The 23009-nt window shown below is 45.8% G+C and overlaps 4 protein-coding genes across 5 annotated transcripts in view; 2 read left to right on the top strand and 2 right to left on the bottom strand.

Moving 5' to 3' along the window:
- Positions 1-1793, top strand: part of sema3fa (sema domain, immunoglobulin domain (Ig), short basic domain, secreted, (semaphorin) 3Fa) — a 70179-nt gene extending 68386 nt beyond the window's left edge. The window contains exons 18-20 of the mRNA XM_084705909.1: positions 102-169; positions 1006-1139; positions 1284-1793. Coding sequence (XP_084562035.1) covers positions 102-169; positions 1006-1139; positions 1284-1727 — 646 coding nt within the window. The 3' untranslated portion in view covers positions 1728-1793. The remainder of the gene's footprint in view (positions 1-101; positions 170-1005; positions 1140-1283) is intronic.
- Positions 1794-5074: 3281 nt separating this feature from the next.
- Positions 5075-8771, top strand: gnat1 (guanine nucleotide binding protein (G protein), alpha transducing activity polypeptide 1). 2 transcript variants are annotated; one of them, XM_084705530.1, is made up of 8 exons: positions 5075-5180; positions 6839-6881; positions 6994-7135; positions 7314-7471; positions 7589-7717; positions 7839-7968; positions 8290-8443; positions 8581-8771. In XM_084705530.1, exons 1-8 carry the CDS (start codon positions 5075-5077, stop codon positions 8769-8771), a joined length of 1053 nt encoding a protein of 350 aa, XP_084561656.1. The 2 variants fall into 2 exon arrangements, with proteins under 2 accessions (XP_084561656.1, XP_084561655.1); XM_084705529.1 differs by having other exon boundaries at positions 6994-7141.
- A 1168-nt stretch (positions 8772-9939) lies between these two features.
- On the bottom strand, positions 9940-16576 carry edem1 (ER degradation enhancer, mannosidase alpha-like 1). The gene is made up of 12 exons (XM_084706109.1): positions 15944-16576; positions 15436-15508; positions 15120-15223; positions 14621-14792; positions 14283-14466; positions 13749-13923; positions 13472-13592; positions 12984-13154; positions 12506-12579; positions 12290-12386; positions 11997-12179; positions 9940-11802 (listed from the first exon to the last, which is right to left on the bottom strand). Exons 1-12 carry the CDS (start codon positions 16411-16413, stop codon positions 11713-11715), a joined length of 1914 nt encoding a protein of 637 aa, XP_084562235.1. The 5' UTR covers positions 16414-16576; the 3' UTR covers positions 9940-11712.
- A 351-nt stretch (positions 16577-16927) lies between these two features.
- arl8ba (ADP-ribosylation factor-like 8Ba) lies at positions 16928-22965 on the bottom strand. The gene is made up of 7 exons (XM_084705834.1): positions 22729-22965; positions 20263-20343; positions 19466-19539; positions 19101-19194; positions 18875-18942; positions 18104-18174; positions 16928-17967 (listed from the first exon to the last, which is right to left on the bottom strand). The coding sequence occupies exons 1-7, from the start codon at positions 22849-22851 to the stop codon at positions 17918-17920; spliced, it is 561 nt and encodes a 186-aa protein (XP_084561960.1). The 5' UTR covers positions 22852-22965; the 3' UTR covers positions 16928-17917.
- Between the last annotated feature and the right edge of the window lie 44 nt (positions 22966-23009).

The following is a 23009-nucleotide window of genomic DNA, read 5'->3' as shown; positions in this document are numbered from 1 at the left end:
CGTTTGCCCTCATGTAGAGGTGGACCGTGCCGAGGTGTTGTGGTACAGAGCATGTTGTAGTTAACCTCTTTATTTGGGGAATGTTGATCTGACCCCTCCAGGCGTAGCCGCCGGCAGGATGTGAAGTACGGCAACCCAATCCGCCAGTGCCGTGGCTACAACTCTAACGGTGAGAACACCCTCTGCCCTCACGCACCCTCTGCCCTCACGCACCCTCTGCCCTCACGCACCCTCTGCCCTCACGCACCCTCTGCCCTCACACGCTCTGCCCTCACGCACACTCTGCCCTCACGCACCCTCTGCCCTCACACGCTCTGCCCTCACACACTCTGCCCTCACACTCTCTGCCCTCACACGCTCTGCCCTCACACACTCTGCCCTCACACTCTCTGCCCTCACACGCTCTGCCCTCACACACTCTGCCCTCACACACTCTGCCCTCACGCACTCTGCCCTCACACACTCTGCCCTCACACGCTCTGCCCTCACACACTCTGCCCTCACACACTCTGCCCTCACACACTCTGCCCTCACGCACTCTGCCCTCACACACTCTGCCCTCACACACTCTGCCCTCACACACTCTGCCCTCACGCACTCTGCCCTCACACACACTGTGCCCTCACACACTCTGCCCTCACACACTCTGCCCTCAGACAGTCTGCCCTCACACACACTCTGCCCTCAGACACTCTGCCCTCAGACACTCTGCCCTCAGACACTCTGCCCTCAGACACTCTCTGCCCTCAGACACTCTGCCCTCAGACACACTCTGCCCTCAGACACTCTGCCCTCACACACACTCTGCCTTCACACATGCTCCACCCTCACACGCACGCACCGAGGCAGCGCTGGAAGAAAGTCACTCTCGCAACCAACAGCGATTTGTCGACACAGCACGTCGCGCGTTATGAAATAGTCGAATGCCTTCGTGTCTACGTGCATGCATTCATACCGCTGTCTTGACCTTGGGATGTCTAAACCCATGTGACGTTTTTGCTGCAGCCAATAAGAACACCCTGGAGATGGTTCAGTACGGGGTGGAGGGCAGCACCACCTTCCTGGAGTGCCAGGCGCGCTCCCCTCACGTGTCTCTCAAGTGGCACCTGCAGAGGGAGAACAGTGACAGGAGGAAGGAGGTGAGAGCATGGCGCCCCGTCATAACCTGCCCCCGAGGCCCCTGTCTGAGTGAGCCAGGCCTTCTTCCAGCCCGGCGTGCGGTATGAGCCTGTGCGCGCTCGCGGACGACGCTAACTTCCCTCTCCCCCCTCTGCCCCGTCCAGATCCGCTCTGAGGGCCGCCTCCTGAAGACCGAGCAGGGCCTGCTCCTGCGCTCCCTGCAGTCGTCCGACAGCGGCATCTACCAGTGCACGTCCACCGAGAAGAACTTCAAGCACACCCTGGTCAAGCTGCAGCTGGTGGTGCTCTCCGGACGCACCGTCAACAACGTGCTGGTGGAGACGGGCAGCCCCGCCCTGCCGCCCCTTCAGTCCAGTGCCTGGACGCCCAGCGCCGGCCAGTACAAGGACCTGCTGACCATCCTGAGCCAGCCCGAGATGGGCCTCATCAACCAGTACTGCCAGGACTACTGGCAGCTGGGGGAAGGCAGCCTGGCCGAGGCCCCCCCGGGGCTCAGCAAGGCCAAGGGACTGAAGGAGCTCAAGGAGCAGAAGAAGCCTCGCAACCGCCGGCATCACGACGAGCACACCACCCCGGGCGATACATGAGGGCCCTGCCCCCCCCCCTGCGGGGACGGCCCCCTCTCACGCACCCCTCCTCTACATCTCCTCTACCCCCCCCCCCCCTCTCGTGTACCTGTCTCCCTCTCTGCACACCCCTTACAACATGGGAAAGACCGCCGCACAGGATTCGAAAACCGAACGCTCGAAACCCCCCCCCCCCTCCCCCCTGAGAAACGCCGTCAGCAAACAGGTTCTTCTTAGCGGTTGGAGAATTTACACAGTATTTATTGTAGGTTGTACATAGTAGGATTCTGTGCATTTCTTTGTACTTAATTAGGAACGTTTTTTTTGTGAATAGGTAAATCTGTGCAAATATTGTTGTTATTATGATATTATTGTCGTTAGTTGTATTGTTTATTACAAATTGTGTTATATTACAAATATCTTTATGCTTTGTTGTTTGGAGAAACAGCAGCACTTCATAGAACATGAAGAGAACTGAAAGTGTATATATCATGGACATGGATTTATGGACATGGACTGGAGGACTGATGTAGATTCTTTAAGAAAGGTTATAGTGCACTGGCTGCATGTTGGATCAACTTCAACTGCTGGTGGTGACCAGCCTCTGATATGGAACACTATCCAGGACCTTCAGAATGAACAGCTGACTCCATTATGGGACACAGCCAATGGACTCTTCAGATAAGGCATGTCATGAATGCAGAGAAAGGGAAAGCCCACAGACTGCAGCTTTGAGTATATTCATTGGCCACACCTGTGTGATGGGAGGTGCCGAAGGGTTAGCTGACCAATGGGGTTTGAAAAGACCCAGAACCTCTTCGTTCTTCCACAGACTGCTGAAGGAGGCTTCCATTCTTTTCTCCTTGAGCCCAGCCCCCCCCCCCCCCCTCCCCTCCTGCTACATCTACAATACCTGCCAAGTCTCTTCCAAAGTAGTTGCTGTGGGGTGTTTTGTTGATGTGTAAATATGACATCTCAATGTTGTATCCTTGAGAATGTGATGCTTAGAACAGCTGTTTTGACGGGAAGGACCCTGTTGTTGTCCACACTAAAACGGAGAATCTCCAGCAAGCAGCTACGTACGTTTTCAAACAATTTGTTTGTGCACAAGAGACCGACGGAGCACCATCCACTACCTGAATCGGTCGTTGGTAAATAATACGTAACATTTGTTGGTATTTGTGGCATATACTTCACATCCAACGCATGTATTGTGTTTTTGTCTATGGAAGAGTATAATAACTTGTCCAATGTATTTTTTGCTTCCAAACGGATCCGAACAGAACTATACCGTTATAGTTTGCATTCCACTAGATGCCCATATTGCCATAACTTCAGGTCAGCAACATAGTAAGTGTCTGAGAACGACAGTGAAATGATATCACAAGTCAACATCAATACTGTTGGCCAAGTTATCCAAGTTGACGAGGGTCTGAAGACACCTTAACGAGCGGGATTGTTTGATTTGATTTGTGGTCCGAGGCCCCGGGAGACTGTCCAGAGTCAGGCTGTTGTGACCGGGCGGTCACCCGTGGGTCAGATGGAGCCTGGGGGAAGCAGAGAGCAGCACGCAGGCTTGCCATGTAGACTTACGGAGGATGAGTGGAAGATTGTAGCGTGGGGGCCGTGGGTTGTCACTGACTCGAGTGGATCTGGAGCAGCTGTCGTCAGTCTTCCTGAGCAGACGCACGCGAAGCTCCGTTTAGGGCGGAACGGGGCTCTTTGGTTTCTGCCTCTGTTATTCGGAGCTGTTTATCCGGCACTGCTAGATCAGGTGGTGCTGATGGCATCTTCCCAAAACACATCAAAATGTTTCATATGCCACAGAACCTTCCTCCGACAACTCTGCTTCCAAACTGAACGTTATGTATATAATTAAAACCACTAGGATATCTAAACACATCTAAACACAGAAAAACACATACCCAACTTTTGGGATGGTGGCTTTTCATTGTGTGCATGAAATGTGTATGTAACGTATATGATATTAGTCCAAAAATGCTATGTTGTTGTGGATGTCAGTGGACGTCTCTCTCTCATTGTGGGAACGTGGGGATAGTGTCAGTGGAAGGCGGGAAAGACAGAGGTTTACCCTTATGGTGGAATACATAACAAAGAAATGGGTTTTAGACCGACCTCTCTCTCTCTCTCTCTCTCTCTCTATTTCTCCCTTTCCCTCTCCCTCTGTAAAATCTATCGGTTGATTTCCAACATTTGCATAGTTTTTTCTTCTGTCATCTTAGCCTGTGGGGTTTAAGAGGAAAGGTTGCATAGGGTATAATGCACATTTGATGTTATTGTAATGACTTCTATAAATGAGTACAGTATCTCTCCTTTCTCATCGATGTTGCTGACTAATAAATTAAAGCTCTATATTTTATAAATACAGGCAGTTTATTTTGTGGACCAGTGATTGATATCTATGTTAATGTACAAGAGGAGCATGGGAATGGTGTCACTATCTCTCTCTCTCTCTCTCTCTCTCTCTCTCTCTCTCTCTCTCTCTCTCTCTCTCTCTCTCTCTCTCTCTGTCTCTCTGTCTGTCTGTCTGTATATCTCTCTCTCTTTCTCTCTAAAAGGACACACAAGAATAGATTAGGATATCTTGCCATCTTCAGATTGAGGTCAATGAGATCTGTCAGGTGAGAATGCAAAGCTCTTTAAGTACTTTATATATCACCCCTCAGTTTGCAGTCGTGTATAGGATATCAGTGCGTCCAGTTTCGTTACTACACGAAGGGCTGTGGTGGACATTGTCCTGCTGTGTTTTAATCTAGGCTTCATACATGAGACGGACAAAGGCAAATGCCTTCCAAGTGTCCTCCGTCATCGACGAGAAACACTGTGCTCGTTATTCAGGCCTCATGGTCATCCGAGCAGTTATGTGTCCGCACAGTATATTAGTGTAGGACCCTTTACATCCCTCATACCATCAGAGACAAACACAGCTCAGTGTTCTTCTTTCCACTCCTCTTTTAAAGACAGCTGAGAACAGTGAGGGCAGATAAGCACTTGAGCCGATGTGCATCTTCAGCTGAGCACAGCAAAGTCCCCTAAAACCGAAGGTGAGGTCGTATGCTCGCACACCAGCGTACCCCTGCCTCGCACTCCCTCCTCCTTGAGCACCAGAACCCTCCTGTCCTTGTGGCTCATTGGCCGAACCTGATCAGGTGCACAGAGGATGCCCCAAATCCTCCCTAAGACAGGAAAACACTCAGCAATTTGCCAGTGTTGGTTAGGAGCAGTTGACTTGGCCAGCGGCGTAGTTGACGGCACCAGGCGGCCTGTAGGCAATCTGCTGGAACCTTCCATTTTTTTTCTTCCCGCCATTTGGTTGTGAGTATCAAGGCCGAAGCCGGTGAGTGAGAATGGGGGCAGGAGCGAGTAGTGAGGAGAAGCACTCCAGGGAGCTGGAGAAGAAGTTGAAGGAGGATGCCGACAAGGACGCCAGGACAGTCAAGCTGCTGCTGCTGGGTAATGTCTGCGTGCCTTTCTCTGGGGGAAGGTCTGGGGAACTGGGGGACTGGTGGACTGCTGGTCTATGGGGCCTGAGGTACAGGAAAGGTGGTATAAAGAATGGAAGTCAGGTATCCCTGTGGAACACCCATCTGAGTCATCCGTAAACAAAGACCCCCCCTAACAGGACCCTAGGGCATGATCATCTACTTTTGGCGTGAGGAAACTGTTAAAAAGTCCCTCCCAAAGGACTGATTGACGTTTTGTGCTCTGGAAAAGTTTGATTCGGGGATCCTCGTTCCACTGTTTATGTTACTTAGGACAGGGGTTGTTGGGAATCGCAGGTCATGTATTTTAATACTTCACAGACTTTATGAAAGTACTTAAGATGTTGGAAAAATGTTAATACTCCAGATAATATTTGCTTTTGACCATTTCTGTTTCATTTAATAGATACTGCTATAGAGCCCTTAATCTCAGTCTCGGAATAGTCATTCTAAATACAAAGTGTTAAACAAATGTGTCTCATAGAAGTTCAGTTGTCTTTTAAGAAGTTTCTAAATGTACATTAGGAACATTGATTTACCTGCGGACAGGGTGCAAGCTACTATCTCCTGTGGATTATCTTCCTTGCAAACTCTGCTGGAGCTGAAAACAGCTTATCCACCCCTGTCACTGTGTTGATTGAAACACTTTGGGAATTGCTCACCTCAATCTTTTATAATCCTAAAACAACAACTGTTCCAGTCCACAGGGTTCGCTGTGCTACTCAGTAAGCCATCAGCCTAACCCAAAGACAAACTCCTCAAAGCCCCACTGTGACCAGAAGATCCTTCACCTCCCTCAGCACCTAACAAACATTGATGTACTTAGGTGAAAAGAAAAGGATTTGTCGATCCAAGACGCTCTTTTTCCAACCACCAAATTCCTCATCACCTGAGTTGTACTTAGAAATATCCCAGTCGTGGATTGTAGGGACTGAATCTGACTCAAGCTGATTCGGGTAATCATAATCAGGTGAAGTCACTCCCCCTCAGCGCTCTCAGGGGCCTTACATCTTTATGATCATGTAGGTCAGGGACAGAAAGTATTCCCCCTGACATCAGCTCCGGGGAGCTTAGTAATGAGATTCTCACCCACAGGTGGATTCTCACTAAGTCAGGGTGCTGGGGCCAGCACTGAGGAGCAGCTAGGTTTGAGATGGTTTTACCAGCAGGCCAACACACCCCAGTGGTCACCACTGGGAAATACAAAGTGTGTGTTCAAATCACCAAGGATCAATTATCCAGCAGAGTTGCAAAGTTGAGAGAAAACAGGAAGCAGAATTTGGGTATTGTCTATAGAGGTGCAAATTGCGATCATTTCTCCGTTTTGTTAATACTGGTCAAATGCACATTGGCAGAACCGTCCCTTTCGATATAGTAATGAAGAAATGAGTTCAACTAAACACTGAGCCCTTGTGGTGACACCTGGTAAACATCATGATTCATTTGGATTTTTAAACCTGCTCCAAAGACTGACACTGAAAGTCCCTCCAAATAAGCCAAATGTACTGGCTTGTACTGCTAGGACTCTACAATGTACACAGCTGTTTGTTACCAAAGTGTTTTGCAGATATATTGATAGTTTGTGCTACTTCTCCACACTGCCTGACTGTTGTCCCTTTCTGTCTACAGGTGCTGGAGAATCAGGAAAAAGCACAATTGTCAAACAGATGAAGTGAGTGCTGACCTTCCAAATGTTCTGCATTTCTGTGACCTGTGAATCCACGGCTGTATACGTTTATGTGCACGTATTCCTTCCTCCATGGCCTATTTTCTGCACTCCACAGAATTATCCATCAAGATGGTTACTCACTTGAAGAGAGTATGGAGTTCGTCACCATCATCTACAGCAACACCTTGCAGTCCGCCATGGCTATTGTCAAGGCCATGACGACCCTCAACATTGGCTATGGCGATCCCGCTCAGCAGGTAGGTGTCCCCGTGCCTCACAGGTCAACGAGGTCATCGCTATCTGTGTATCTCCACAGCTGCTCTGTGCAGGCGTCCTTCCATTTCCTCACAAAAATGCCAAACGCTTTTCTTCACAAGTGTGTCCGCCTGCTCTCTACCAATGTGTATGGGTTTGTAACAGACAGTGTGTTGTTAGGACGACGCCCGGAAGCTCATGCACTTGGCCGACACCATAGAGGAGGGCTCCATGCCCAAGGAGCTGGCAGATATCATCATGCGTCTCTGGAAGGATTCTGGGATCCAGGCGTGCTACGATAGAGCTTCCGAGTACCAGCTCAACGACTCGGCTGGATAGTGGGTCATCTCCGTCTACGGCTCTCTCTCCCAACGAACATTCTCTCTTCTTTTAAAGTCTCCCCAACTGTCCTTTTGCGTTGGAATGTCCAAACGTGACTTGTGTCTCCCTCGTAGCTACCTGATGGACCTGGAGAGGCTAATCCAGCCAGGATACATCCCCACCGAGCAGGACATGCTGCGATCACGAGTGAAGACCACCGGTATCATCGAGACTCAGTTTGGATTGAAAGATCTGAACTTCAGGTGAGTCTTCCTCTCAGGATACGAAACGACGCCAGACAAGGAAACCCACGGAAACGCCACCCGGCATCCGGAGACGTGAAGGTAGAACGAAAGCTGACGTCTCTCCCCGTCTCTCTCGCAGGATGTTTGACGTCGGAGGCCAGAGGTCTGAGAGGAAGAAATGGATCCACTGTTTCGAGGGGGTGACCTGCATCATCTTCATCGCTGCTCTGAGCGCCTACGACATGGTGCTGGTGGAGGACGATGAAGTGGTGAGATACGATGACCTGACGAGAAGGAGCTCCATTTGGACAAGACAGATCGAATAAGCAGCATCATAGAATGAGATATAAACTAATGGTATCGATTGTGATGGCCTTATGGAGTCAAGTTGATGTGTTATTGTGCTAGCTGTCCTGGTAGCCAGCCCCCAGCATGTAGGTATTGCTGCAGAAACATCACTGCACTTCACAGTGGTGTTAGTCATCGTTCTTTTTTCTCATCATATGATTAAGATGTGAGATTTTGATTACGTTTCATTGGATTATAATCAAATGTTATGTCCTTTTGACATGATTTCTTCCCCGGTTTAGAATCGAATGCATGAGAGTCTCCACTTGTTCAACAGTATCTGCAACCACCGCTACTTTCGCACCACCTCTATTGTACTCTTCCTCAACAAGAAAGATGTCTTCACTGAGAAGATCAAGAAGGCTCACCTCAGCATGTGCTTCCCTGACTATGATGGTGAGACCTCAATTGCAGCTCTGACTCTGAGTCATTTTCTTGATCAAATGTACTCCTTGTATGCCTTCTGAAACTGCAGAGACTAGATGATATTCAGATCCTCGGGTGTGACAAAACGTTCTAAACCTTCACGACAGGCCCCAACACCTATGAGGATGCTGGTAACTACATCAAACTCCAGTTCCTAGACCTCAACTTGGCACGCGACGTCAAGGAGGTCTACTCGCACATGACTTGTGCCACAGACACAGAGAACGTCAAGTTTGTGTTTGATGCCGTAACTGACATCATCATTAAAGAAAATCTCAAGGACTGTGGTCTCTTCTAAGAGCCACGCTGAGCATGGCCCTGGAGCAGGTAAGGGTTTTGGTCTCTGATCCGGGAATCACACCTTGTTGTTCCCTTCACTATGCACAATGCCATCTGGTAAATAAGGTTCTCGCTAGCTAGTGACAATGTCTGTCTTTCTTTCAGGGTGTTGGTCTAATCTTGACCCATCACTCCTAAGCTTCCTATATTCAAAGTGTGGACACTCGCTCCTCAACCCAACAGGACATCCAATGAGAGCCAAGACAAGAAATGGTCTCTGCAAACACTCAGACACACGCACCCAAATGTACGCACGCATACATCTATGAATTTGATAGTTCAAAAATACACATCAGTTTTTGTCCAAAGACTATCACGGTAGTTTAAGACCAGTTGAAATAACAGACCTAACCTAGGTGTGACCTGAGAGTTAGCGGATACGCCCTGTACTGACGTTCATTACAAGTTGATTTTAGTAAAGCTGTTACATCACAATCTTCTGGAATCGAAATTAATTTTCGCCGCAGTGCTAAGCAAACTGTAGTGGAGCCGTAGACGCTTCTGATGGCAAACAGCGACATGTCTTCTCAGGCCCATCAGTAAGTGGAAGTGCGTTGTAAGGCAAACATATCTGAGCTCTAGTAAAGGCCCACAAAGCCAAACTGCGAACAAAAAAAAGATGGCCTCTCCCCACCTGCATATGCACTTCAACTTCTGTTGCGACGCAGAGTCGTTCGTCAGCTAAACGGCGTTGGATACGTAGATGTCGCACACATCTTAGACAAAACAATTATTTGTACAACTAGGAATTCGAACGAGGAATAAACTACCAGCAGGAGAAGACCTTTATCATGTCTCATTGGGCCAGTTCTACTTACACGGTAGTTAGTGAAATATCACAGTGAGGAACCCTCCAGTGTTGTTCTGCTCCATTGTTCAGTGACTGTGCTAAAGCAACATTTTGAAATATGTGTTGCAAGGAATTACAAACATGTAGGCCTTTGAGCCCTGGAGTCTGTACATAAATGAAAATTATGAAAGAAGTCTGAAATGATCTTATTAAAGCTTCCGTAGAAAATAAAATTGGGATTGTTGTGATTCCTTCCGGCACCAATATAGAATGTGTGTAACATATTCGATTTGGAAATGTAGGACCGCAGTTTGGGATAAAGCACTCGTACTAAATATTACCATGAACAGTATTTTGAATTTATTGCAGACATTTTGACAAGAGACATTTCAGTAAGAAATCAAACAAAATTTAAAATCATTTAAAAACAAATCTGTTTTATGATCCTCCCAAAAATGACCAAGGTTGGGCCTTGTCACTGTAGGCAACAAGATGTTAAGACAGTCGTCAACAATAGTATTCACCGCAACAACAAAAAGTAAGTGATATTCGTCAATCCCTGAGTATCCTCCTGGGGGTACACCCTAGGTGAGGGAGGTCTTGTCTGAGCATTGGGTGATGAGGGCTCGTGCCAATACACATAGTGATGTCCCATAACCCTACAGGTCACCGTGGTTACTTGGTACACCTATGTTCAAATAACTATGCAGCATAAACTCTGTGGACAGGTAACACATTGGTATTATTCATGCTTGGCTATTGACATTCACATCCATTCTGTTCTTGAAACTTTACACACAAACATCCACCGACGAAATGACAAAGTTATGGCTTTGTTCAGTCCTGACAGTCCCTGTGTTTTACAGAGAGAGCCTGTGCCATCATCAGTGTCGATAAGATACAACACCACACGTACTATTAAGGAATGGTGCCCAGCTTGCCATAATCTTCATGGCCTCAAAGATAAATACTTTTTTTTTGTTCGGTCATCTTGATTCAACATCATGAGGTACCTAAAAAGCAGACTTGGCTTCAGACCTGTCTTAGTTTGAGTCAACCTGCTGTGACGCTAACGTCAACCACTGATGAGCATCACAACTAGTGGACTAAAGCACGGTTCCGGATTCAGCTACCAAAAGGCCAAAGGCACTTTAAAAGGGTCTGTGTAGTCCTGAATACCTACCACCATGTCATGTTCAATTTATTTCCACATGCATATGGAATGCCGGGCTGTTATTATATGATCTTAATGCGGGTATGTCACCTCGTTCCATTCGCCTCATATCGCGGTCTCAATAAATAGATGAAAATGGTAACTCTTTCTGCAAGCATTTTCAAAATGTTAAATGTAATTGTGCATGAGAACAATTTCTATAAGATAATGGACAATGCACAATCTTGAACAGGCAGCTGCAACATTTACATCCATCATGTGACTTTAGTTGTGTTAAGAATCTTACCCATTTGTTAGTGTGAAGCCCTTGAGAAATAACACTAGGTCAAGTGAAAACCATTTTTGATGTGAGGCACTGGTCACTGCGTAGTGAGATCTCGCTGTGTAATAAGCAGCTTCAAACTTAATGTGGTACTGGATGCCACTGTTCCCTCAACACCCCAATATTCACAGCGTCGGTGTTTGTTCAGAAAATTTACACATGGGCGTACACGGGAACACCTAAACCAATACCTAAAAACAGGAAAGCCCTTTTTGTGTCATTCATTCCTGAACAAAAACGAATCTCAGTCATGCTCAAACCCAACCACGTAGTGACTCGCACACACGAAAATGCTGTGGAACAAGATTCCACAAAACAGGTTACTTTTCCTCTTAAATTCAAAACAAAAAAAGTTTGAATCGAAGAAGGACTCAAAAGGCTACGTATACTTTCAATGAATACAGTACATGAACAAACTTCAATTTGAAAGTGTTGCCTATTGTTGGTCTTTTTTCCTCCCGGTCTTGAGCGGTAGACAACCCAAGCGCGGGGGGAGGGGGAGGGGGGGGGCGGGGGCTGAGGAGGTCTCGCCCCCCCTCACTACAGCTGGGACCGAGGGGGCGTGGACGGGCGGCCCTCGTCCGGCTCCCCCTCCCTCCCTCCCTCCCTCCAGCTCAGAACAGTCCCACCATGTGATCGATCTGCCTCATGTACACGCTCTTCAAAGGCAGCGCGTAGCGCCTCTCCTCGGAGATGCGGTCGCACTGGAGAAAAGCAGAGGACATGGACGTGTGACTTTACAGGTATGGGGGGGGACAGAAGGAGCAATCGGACCCCACAACAAGCCCCCCTCAAAGACGCTCTTGTGGGGGGCAGTGGGGGGCAAAGTGGGCAGTTCCACAAAGACATCGAAGCCCCAGCAGGAGTGAGTGTGTGTGTGTGGGGGGGTGGAGTTTACGTTTGTGCTGTTGCTGGGAGGCTGGCTGGTGGTGTGCTGGTCGGGCGGAGCGTCATCCAGGCAGGGAAACAGGTCGTTGCACTGCTTCTCCCGGAAGCGCTCGTCTATAGGCACCATGTGGCCCTCGGTGGTGAAGATGTACTTATTCTCCGAATTGTGCAGCGGGTTGTCTTCATCGAACAGCTGTGGGAGACAAAGACAGGTTTTTTCTCATTGGAGGGTGGGCTTCCTTTGACTGAGCTAAGGGATTCGACATCTGATCCAAAACTCCGGGCAGAACCCACTGTACATACCAGGTAAAGGTATTTGCAGGTCTCACTGAGGAAGAAGCTCTCCATGCGATCCTCTTTGGATTTGTCCACCACATGGTGAAGAGTAGCGTAACCACACCTAGGAGTTTAATGACTGTTAAAATGCGTCGAAATAACTGCACTTCTTGCTCCCGTTTCTGGGAAACAACACCATTGATTACCCTTCTGATCCAGCGTGAAAACAGCAACGTCTCTCACCTGACTTTGGCATGTTTCTCCAGACTCTGAAGGATATCCATTCCAACGTGTAAATAGAATGGATTCTTAGTTGCCTGTGAGGTGTAAAAAAATTAATTAAAAAAGTGTTTTAACTTAAAAACAGCCTATTTTGGAATTCCACATACAATTAGAAACTTATCTTTGGACAGCAATGCATTTCTTGTCATTTGGATGATGTACGGTTTTCAAAATGATCAATGTTTGTTTGCCTACAAGGACAATTTGGGTTGAACCACACTATAAACTGCACATGACTGCGTGTATAATGACACACATACAGTAAAACCTTCACCCACCAAAAGATTTGCATGAAATATATCTAAGAGAAGTTGGCAATGGACCAGACTTGGCTTTTAATTTATCTTGGGACAGTATGAAATACTAAAATCAACTGTCCCAAGGACATTTGCAGCTAACTGTTGACGTGTTGGACGTGGGGCAGGTCCTGTCCTGGTACCTGGTACAGTAGGTAGGTGGACTCCACCAGCTCTGGTCTCAGAGGGTAGAAGAGGACATCTGGAGCCTGCAGATGCCAGTTATACCTCTCAGGAAGAGCCCCAAAACGCTTCCAGATGGCATAGTAGAAGGCATGCAAGCATATGGCATTCTCCACATCTCCACTCAAAACCTAAAAAGACAAACGTCAAAAGGTAACGGAAGACGACAACGCAGAGGATTTCTAACAGCAAACTACGTATGACAAATGAATGCTGGAACAAGTCTCAATTTCACGTCAGCTAAATGAGTTAACAGGGACGAGATAATCAATGTATTGGGCCAGGCAGCAGTCCATGGATCCTTTGTTGCGCCACACAATGCGGACGTGACGTTGATGTCGCCAAAACGATCCCGCTTTCACGGCGATCACGTACATTTCAGACTTTCTTTTGTACATTCGGCGTATATTTTCTGGGAGATCATTCGCCGGAGGCCCTCCAATCCTACCTGGAGACCAGGGAAGAAAGCTTGCAGGGAGTCTATCCAGGTGTTCATGATCTGGCCGCTGAACATGTTCACGTTGACGTAGAGAGGGGGGTCGCCTTCGCCCTCGTTACAGGACTCCCTCCTGCGTAGGGAAACAGGACATTGGAGGACGTGCATGCTGAAAACTGGTTACGGAAGCATGTGGTTCCGAGAAAGAGCTTCTGGCGCTGGATGTAGAAACATCCCAATCTACAACAGAGGGCCCACCACCCTACTCAAGATGGCATCCAGTACTGACCCTCTTCTGAGGTGGTTCTGGATGCTCCCATAAGCAGCTTGGAACATCCGGTAGTCCTCCTTCTCGCCAAACAGGATGTAGGACTTGAGCAGGTACTCATAGAAGGAGTCCATCCCGGCTCCTAGACCGCTCTGCTTGCCGACCCACTGGCCTGTCTGGATGTTCACCACATTCCCTGCAGGTTGAAGAGGTGGTCGGCAAAAAGGTTTGATGTCGAGACAGACGTTCAAATAAATGGCACGGTGTAGTTTATTGGTACAGCAGTTGACGGCAGAACAAAAAGATGCACGTTCAAATCCTCCCTTGTACGTTGATTTGGATCAGTGTCAGTAACGCGGCGGTTAGCAAAACCAGATCAACGGTAACACCCCACTTAACCCCTGGAAAGCCCAACCTCGCCCATCCCAACAGCTTGTTCCGCGAAACCGTAATGAAGTGGAACTGCATAGCAGTTCCCGTGTAACCACAAGGATGTATTGCTACATAGTTGAGTTGTACTTAATGCAACACCAATGCCAAACCTTCTCGACTGACCTAGCAAGCCGGTCTCGTTGCTTCGCAGACTCCAGAGTGCCCGGACAGCCCGCCGAGCGACCCATTCAAACGTCGAGTCCCCTATCAGGCGGCTGAGGATCCCAAACTCCACCAGCAGAGAGCCCGCCCCTGCCGTGCACGTCTCGTTGATGCTGTCCGGAGGAACCCCGTTCTTTAGGTTCACCTGGGAAAGGGGGAACCAAACCACGGACAAAAGGTCACGAGCAAAAGACAGCAGTCAACAGAGTGAGTGTGCGAGTGGGTTTCCATAGCACGGCTATGTCCCCCGCAGCCTTCGTACGGCCCGTTAGCATCCAGAGCAGCCGCGTGCTTCTCACCCTGGGGTAGGGGATACCTGTGCCCGTGTTCTCGAAGGCGGGCAGCAGACGCACGGCCAGGTCGTGGGCCAAGTGGAGCAGCTCGTTATCATAGTCCTTCAGACCCACATTTCCAAAGGGATGTTTGGAGTCAGTCAGGAGAATGTGAGAGGAGATAAGGCTTCCTAAAATCCTTTTAAAATGACAAAAAGGAAAGAAAGTTAGCGATTAACACTGCTGACATTTTTAGCAGGGTTGGAGGCAAATGTACTTAGTTCTACTCTAAACAACATATGATCTCAACTTTTCTAGATTACACATTATCACACATTATTGGCAGTTTCCTGAAGATTTATAACTGCCATTATCAGGCATGCCAAGCAGCCTTTAGCCAGATTAGGATTTAACAAATGTTATGATTTACCATGGAAATTAAACACTTCCCTGACACACTTGTTTCTAGAATCTAGACATAGCATGTAGAAAACCAGATAAACATTTTAAGGAAAGTCATGTATACCTGATGTTTGCCTCAAACACTTGCACTGTTGAGTCCTTGTCAAAGGACACTGTTTCTATTACTAACTTAACAGCTCTGTGAAACTCGGAGACATTGCCCAGCACCTGAAAAGAGAAACTAACCATTAGTCCTTTACTGAATGCCGGACACTAAATCATACAGCCGTAGCTTCACATGGCGCAGAGCAGACCCACCACTATGGTCTAAGAGGACAGACGTCACTATCTTTCACATAGGTAAGCTATTTGATTTGATTTGAAAGACTGTACAGCCTAACTTGTCGGAAGCTCACACAAATAAAACCAAAATGTTTTACCACAAGAGTGTCCAAGGTGTCAATGAGTGTGAGGGAATAGTTTCCCAAGACATCATTGATGTTGATGTTTGACCTGAAAGAAAATACACACAAACACAACCAATCAGAACATGGGTTACTCACTAGATCTAGGCTATATTGAATTGAGAGAACATGATTAGACCCTTTCTTAGCACTATGAACCAAGTTACAAAAGTGAACCATTGAAAGCTATTTGACTGTCATGGTAAAAAACAAAACAGAAAGAGCTTTCCGTTATCAGGAATGGTGTACAAACTACATAACTTGGTTCGTGGCAGAAGGGAACTTACAGTCACACATTTGCTAACTGTTCACTTATCAGATTTGCTTGAAGGCTATGCATGGCTGACAGTCGCCAATTTTGGCCACACAAATCGGCTCAGTCTATCAACCAACTGGAATACTTCGGTCTGTCAACATATCACACGGACCTAACTGTGTGCTGAATCTCTACAATACGTATAATTTCACTTTTTGGAAGACTCACGGGTTCAGAACGTCAGGCCCCCTTCCTTGGCAGTCAATAGGATTTAGCTCATCCTCGGGAAAGGCATATTTCATGTAGTTGTCATATCCAAAGTAGAACATTTCTTTAGCCATATGTCTCATTTCTGTCTTGAGAGTGTCTGGGAAGGAGTTGTACTTCCTGGCATATTCGTCCCTGTTGCCATCAAAGAGATTCAGGTAAGACCTTTTGCTGGAGTCATCACCCATCTTGGGACATGAGGTCTGTCGTGTGTCACTTTCTCCATGGTTCTGCGTTCGCTGTGACCAAGAGTTAGTCTTCACAGTCACCCCCTCGTTCTCTCTGAACAACTCTATTTTGTGTAAATTGAAATTAAAATTCAAGGGGAAGTTGAAACCCCAGCTCGGTACCAAACCAAACGCTAACCATAACAGACAACTGAGAGTCAGTCTCAGCACGAGAAGACCAACTACTATTGACCTCCATTGCATCTTTGCCCAGAGTCGGTCTTAAAAACCATAATGAACTTCCTCTGACCTTCGAGGTAAATACGATCGAAGTATTTTGCACCAACTGTTCTTTGGTCAAAAGCCACAAAGAGGCTGTCTGAAAACGCACCACTTTCTGCTTCCTGTCAACAAACCAGCCCCTCCCCGGGTTTGAAGTGTGATTGGACCTTCAGTCAAGTCGTCATTAGAATTTAGATACAGGCAAGTCACTGCAATTGGCTGACTGCACGTCCATCAGAATCCTACCTCTGAATTGTGGCATGCCTCGTCATTAAAGCAAGACATCTTTCTGGCCAATGGAAAATAGCCACAAGCAGAAGTCCCAGAAAGTTCATTTTCATCGATTTCGGCGACAGTGACACTCATTCTGACATTACTTATTCCCAGTACTACAATATTTATGAAATATATAGTGGATGAATAGAGAACACACATGTTGAACACGGCGGATGTAAAGAACTCTGTGCGTGTGAATACAAAAACACTACAGTCTAAATTGAAAAGCATGCCATTTTATTTATTGAATATGAGTGGGTTTTTAATTTCATTTTTATTTGCGTAAGTAGGCACACCTTTCATGCTGCGTTGCTTCAGAGGTGAGAGATATTGCACAAGGCACTGTCATGTCTGCCACTCTCTCTCCAAGCTTATAGACAGCACAGAGGACATCATTCCACTGAGACAAATTACACACAATAAAGGCTGATACCCACACAATCCAATACAAATTTACCTTCCGTACATTCAAACTTTAAATAGAATCACATTCAGATACGCTCAGCTTTCTCAGTAAAAATCTTGCCAGCTTGATATTCATACATACCTTCTGAACTACAAAACTATTTTTTTTGTTTGTTTTCTTTTTTTACTTCATTGCTCTCTTCTCTAAAACAATATAAATGTCCTTGAGAGATACACTTTGATTTGGCAAAAAAAAAGCAATAGCCATTAAAAAAAATATACAATCTCACAGTTAAACATAACATAGACAGGAAGGAGTCCACTTGATTCCCCCTCCTTAGCTACTGGACTATCTTGAGAATACTTACAGAATCACCTAGTATCATTCATGATTCTAGAGACCCCATAGCATGACTAAACAGTCATCCTGAGGGTATGGCGCCAATCCATCCCCAACACTACTGGTGTTACAGACAACAGGATTTATGGCCTTACACAACTGGATATACCTGTAATTTAGCCAGCAGATTGTGACTGAAGTTCTCAGTATCAAAATGCCAGAGGAGCACATTCCAGAAGATATAATGCTGATTTTGTGTCTACGGTAGAGACGTAGGGGACATCTAGTAGTGCATTACAGGGGTTAGAGGGAGAACCAGGGGGTGAAACAGTAACAGGGAGACACGAGCAGAGGAGTGCAGCCCAGTGAGTTGGTGGGACGGCCGCATTTCACAAAGCGAACGGGGTACGGCATGAGGGACACACGGCAGATGGAGCTGGGAGACCTGGGAGATATCCTGCGCGATCAACTTCTCCGGGACTTGGAGTGCTGGATGAGCCACTGCAGCGTGATGTCTGGAGAAGGTGGAGAGGAACAGAGGGCGGGTAAGGAGTGACTGATGGTTAGATCGGTGTGTGATACAGAGACCAGCGACGTAGGACACGGACACGTGCTGCCGCCGCCGCCGCCGTTTCTACAACCCTCACCCACCTATGTTGTCCTTTTCTTTGCAGGAAATAGAATAACAGCAGATCTCTCTGTCTTGGATCGCTGCCAGATTCCTGCAGAACCGAAGAAAGTGACTCGTAAACATTCCTCCGACACAATGAAACAGTGTGAAGCATGAATACATCCCTTGTGTTACCTTAGGGTCATTGTGACCCACCGTCGTGTTGCGACAACTTTACCTCATACAATAATAGTGAGGCATTTTCTTTTAACTGTCGGGCTGTCTCAGACCCCCCCCCCCACACACACACACACAGCACAACGATTGAGAGAAAAATGCTTCACTTTGTTCTTGTATTGGGTTACGTTGTCACAACACAACGATGGGTCGTTTTGATTTTTCGGGTCATTGTGACCCGAAGGCAGCTCAAGGGTTAAGCTAAAGCACACACAAAAAAACTTTGGTCACCGTTATAGACGCTAGATATACGTTTGGAGTGAAACACTACTCTATGAAAATGTCTTTGTTCATTTTGGAATCAATTTATGTCTATTTAGAAAATCCAGGCAGAGCATAAACAAAAGCTCCAAAACACTTTTTTTTGTCATGTAAACAATATGCTGTAGGAAGAATTTTATAACAGATAAACCAATGCATATTTGTTTCCAGATGGTTTCCCTTAAAACATGTTTTTACATTAGAATCACATGGGAGGAATATAATTGAAAAGCCTTGTGACTGTGTTACAGTCCACTAGATAGTAGAGCTCTGGTACACTGTCCCTGGTTTCCCATGACATCCTTCTGACTCACATTATTTCGATGAGCTGCTTCTCGTCTAAGGCACTGGGGAGATCTCTTTTGTTGCCGAGTACCAACACCTGAAAATGGACAACATTTCAGGTTTCCTGTGGCAAAACATCCCTCCGTTTTATGCATGTTGAAAGTTTTTCAAAGCAGATGGAAGACGTGAAAGACTATAGTGTCAAACTGAAGAGTCTTCTGTATAGAACGTTATTTCCTGCATACAGGTACTCACAGGAATTCCTTGCAATTGCGGCTTGTCTAATAAATTATGCAGCTCATTTCTGGATGCTTCCACTTTCTCTTTATCTGCTGCATCCACCATGTATCTAAATAATTAAACACCAAAAAAGCATATATAGTATCAAAAAAGGTCATGCTTTTTTATCCTCCTAAATGTTCAGGAACCACAACTGCATCCGCCATGTATCTAAATAATTGAACAACAACAAAAAAGCACATAAAGTATCATAAAAGGTCATGCTTTTTTAGCATCCTAAATGTTCAGGAACCACAACTGTTTGTTTACACTGTTAACCATAACTCTTACACCATGGTGCCTGAAGACTGTCATGGAAGGCCAAACGTAAGGGTACGTACACAATGGCATTGACTCCACGACAATACCGCTCCCACATGCTCCGGAACCTCGGCTGTCCCCCTATGTCCCAGATCTGGAACATTAGAAGCATGAAATATGTTTTTATATATATATATATATATATATATATATATATATATATATATATATATATATATATATATATATATATATATAAATATCTACCGACAGACGCGATTGACATTTGATTCATTTGGCAAAGACTTTTATCCAGAGCTCGATGTACTTCTTTCTGCGGCGCAATGGTTGACTCTTGTTCTTAAATGTGCTACATAAATAAATACGATGGATTTCTTGAAAGTGACATAGAGACGGTGCATATAGAGAGCCCCGCAGCTGAGCAGGGATCAGAAGTGCAGTTCTAACAGTATCATAGTGGTTAGAGCCGAGGAACTGCTGGCATTTCACCCGGCACAGTGCAACATCTGAACGACAATGTCACATAGTACTTTTAATGGCGACATCAAAAAAACAGTTTTGTAGGTGCAGTCTGGTTACGAGATGCGCTCTCCAGATCTCAAATACAACATGCAGAAAAGGACCGTTTTAAAGGTGCCACTAAATGTCCTCCGACATGCAAGCCAGGTGCTCGCAGGTTGTCATCGAGGATGACACCGAGGTGTCTTGCCAAGCGAGAGGTGAGGTCAACAGTGACGGAGAGTTCTAGGCTCTACGCAGCTCTACTCCTCAGTTTATAACATATTACTATTTGTACAACATATCAAGTTGAATCTTATCTATTTGAATCGACAGGCCCACCCTTGTTAATACCTACCTTGATGGTGACGTTTCCTTTTGTGACTTTTCTCATGTTGAATCCAACTGTGGGAATCATATCTTCACTGAACTGCCCAGACTGAAATAGGAGAAGAAAACAAAACATGTTTAGTTACAAAACAAATACTATTATAGCTGTACAGCTGTGGCCAAAAGTATTGGGAGCGACATACATTTTGTGTTTGCAAAGCTTGCTGGGCCTTCGCATAAAATCACTGCTAACATAATTTCAGTACTATCATCAGCACAGGGGGGAGTGTGAACTAGTTCTAGCCAGGTGAAATCACTCTATCATTCTAATTGGATTTTGAGAGCAGTTGGACTGCTGTAAAAGAGGGGACTATTTGCAAATATTGAAAATCTTTGCCCCAAAAAAGCTTTAAAAAATATGGGATGTGCCTTCCAGTATTCTATAGAAACATGTGAAAACATTTTCCTCAAATACTGAACCAGCAAACTTTGCAAAACACAACATGTCATTGCCAAAACTTATGGCCACGACTGTTCATTGCACTTTTGCAATGCCACTAGTAGTTCAACAGTAGTTCCACTAAGCTCAAGGCTTATGAGTGGTCATGGCTTCAACAGAAAAATGTGCAGATTTCCAAGCTTCTTATATGAATTCAGAAAAAGGAAAACTCCCAGAGACGGCGGGGCAGTGAGAGGGGATATCCAGCTACACATAAGGAAAGACGTATTTTATCTTTAACAGTGACAATAGGACTTAAACTGTTTTAATTTCATTTTTATAAGAAAGACTTCAAAAGTGCCCACTTTCTTGCATCCTTACAGTCTCTGTGGTAGCAATCAGCTATATTTTGGCTCACTTGTAGTACCACATGACTAGCAAAGTCACCAGAGCAAAAACTAAGTGGAAGTGAATGCAGAGATCATATGACTGAAGCCTGTGAGCACCACCCCCACTGTGTCCATTCATACAATTCTGACCATCACCAATCACTTCTACATCATTTAGAGGGATCTTAATCACAAATGTGTCACAGGACATACAGTTGAACATACAAAGGCCTGGTTTCCCAAATTCGTTAAGAAGCTCTTAACGCTAAGAGCGTTCTAGAGCGCTTTTCGTACGTTCTTAAGAAGCTCTTAGCGTTAAGAGCTTCTTAACAAATCTGGGAAACCCGGCCAAACATGGATTATACATCTTGTTGACTTATTACTGAGAATACAGTAAATAGGTGAAAGGCAAGCATGTAGCATCAGAGTTAGAATGCATAGCTTTGCTATTGTCAGTTCTTAGATGTCATGATATCAGTGTTCAAATATGTCCAGCCCCAATAGGAAAGTTCAACTATTTCCCGAGATTATTGTACTCTAGCCATCCTTTTGCAATACTGGTAATATACAGTTGGCACAATACAATAGACGCTTTGCAACGCTGTTGCAAAGGAGCAAGCCAAAAAGTGTTCACATCCACTAGCTTTGTGTCACAAAATGTTGAATGTTCTGTTAGTTTTTGATTCACCATGGCAAAATAACAAGGCAGTGATTTTGAGAAGACCTTGACGTACACAGTACAATACAGCAGAGCCAGTGAACACTATAACTACTGCTGTTGGGGCAACAGGGGGTGCTCTCAGGTTCAGCCATGGTAAATGCCCACTGATGGAAGTAGATACGAATGTTGATGTGGTGCAACTTTGAGACAACATGGAGCATAATAACAGCAGTGTACAATTCGAATGAAAGCCTTTTGAATTTAAATGTACAGAGAAGATAGATTATTTTGGTCTACTTTATCGTATCTTAAGGCACTCTTGAGCTAAAGAGAAGATATCCTCATTTTTATCTAAAGCTGTGTCACTGGTTATGTGGACTAAAACACTGGGAGATGGTAAACCAAACGTATTTAATATGAGTTGTACTCGTCCAGTAATATTTACGCAGGGTGCTCTAAGAAACTGCACCACGATGTTGAATTACACCACCATATATATGGAATTAAATCAAATGTGGCTGTCTATAGTAGCCTGATCTCCAGCTATCTACGTTAAACTAAATAAAATACATGGCTACAATGGAAGCTAGTTTTCCAGTGTTGGTAATATGCAGCTAAGCAGTGTTTAACAGCTAGCGCTATGTGATCCCTACGATATTGCACGTTCATAAGTTGGGGATGCTGGAACTACTTAGCAGTTAGCTGCCATGGTAAGCCTAGCTCTGAGTTTGTAGTTAGTCCATCAATAGAGCTACACTAGCTATCTAGTTACTCTGTGTGGGTAATTCCAAAGCTGAGGAAAACAAGTTGAGTAGCTTACATAACAATTGCTAGTGATGTAGCTAGTCTAGCTACAATGTGTGAGCTAAGCTGATGAGGATGTGCTAAGATAGCTACACAGCCCGTAGAAGCTAGCTAATTGGCTAGCCTAGCTGTTAGCTAGCTAGAAGTCGTCAAGAGTGCTAAATAGTCTTAGGTTGTTTACACTGAGGCTATAAGACTTACAGCGATCACATTAACAAATGTGGTTTTCCCCGAGTATTGAAGTCCAACAAGAGTCAACTCCATCTCCTCTTTCCAAAACAGTGACTTGAACCAGTCTAAAAGCCGGTTTATGAGGGCCAGCATCTTCGGGTTGACGTGCTCACTGAACTTTGTTGTAATTGTTGTTGTCTGTTTGGCGTTTCCACAAAACTAGTGAAAAGGAAGTGCGTGGTGGTGGCTGGCTGGCTGGCAGCTGTCATATGACTTAGTCCCGACCTAGCCCATACAACGCCCTCACGTGG

Source organism: Hypomesus nipponensis, chromosome 9, assembly GCF_054491055.1.
Source record: "Hypomesus nipponensis isolate SF chromosome 9, ASM5449105v1, whole genome shotgun sequence".
NCBI lineage: Eukaryota > Metazoa > Chordata > Actinopteri > Osmeriformes > Osmeridae > Hypomesus > Hypomesus nipponensis.
The sequence above is the reverse complement of the archived record's forward strand: the minus strand, read 5'-3'. Positions and strand labels throughout refer to the sequence as shown.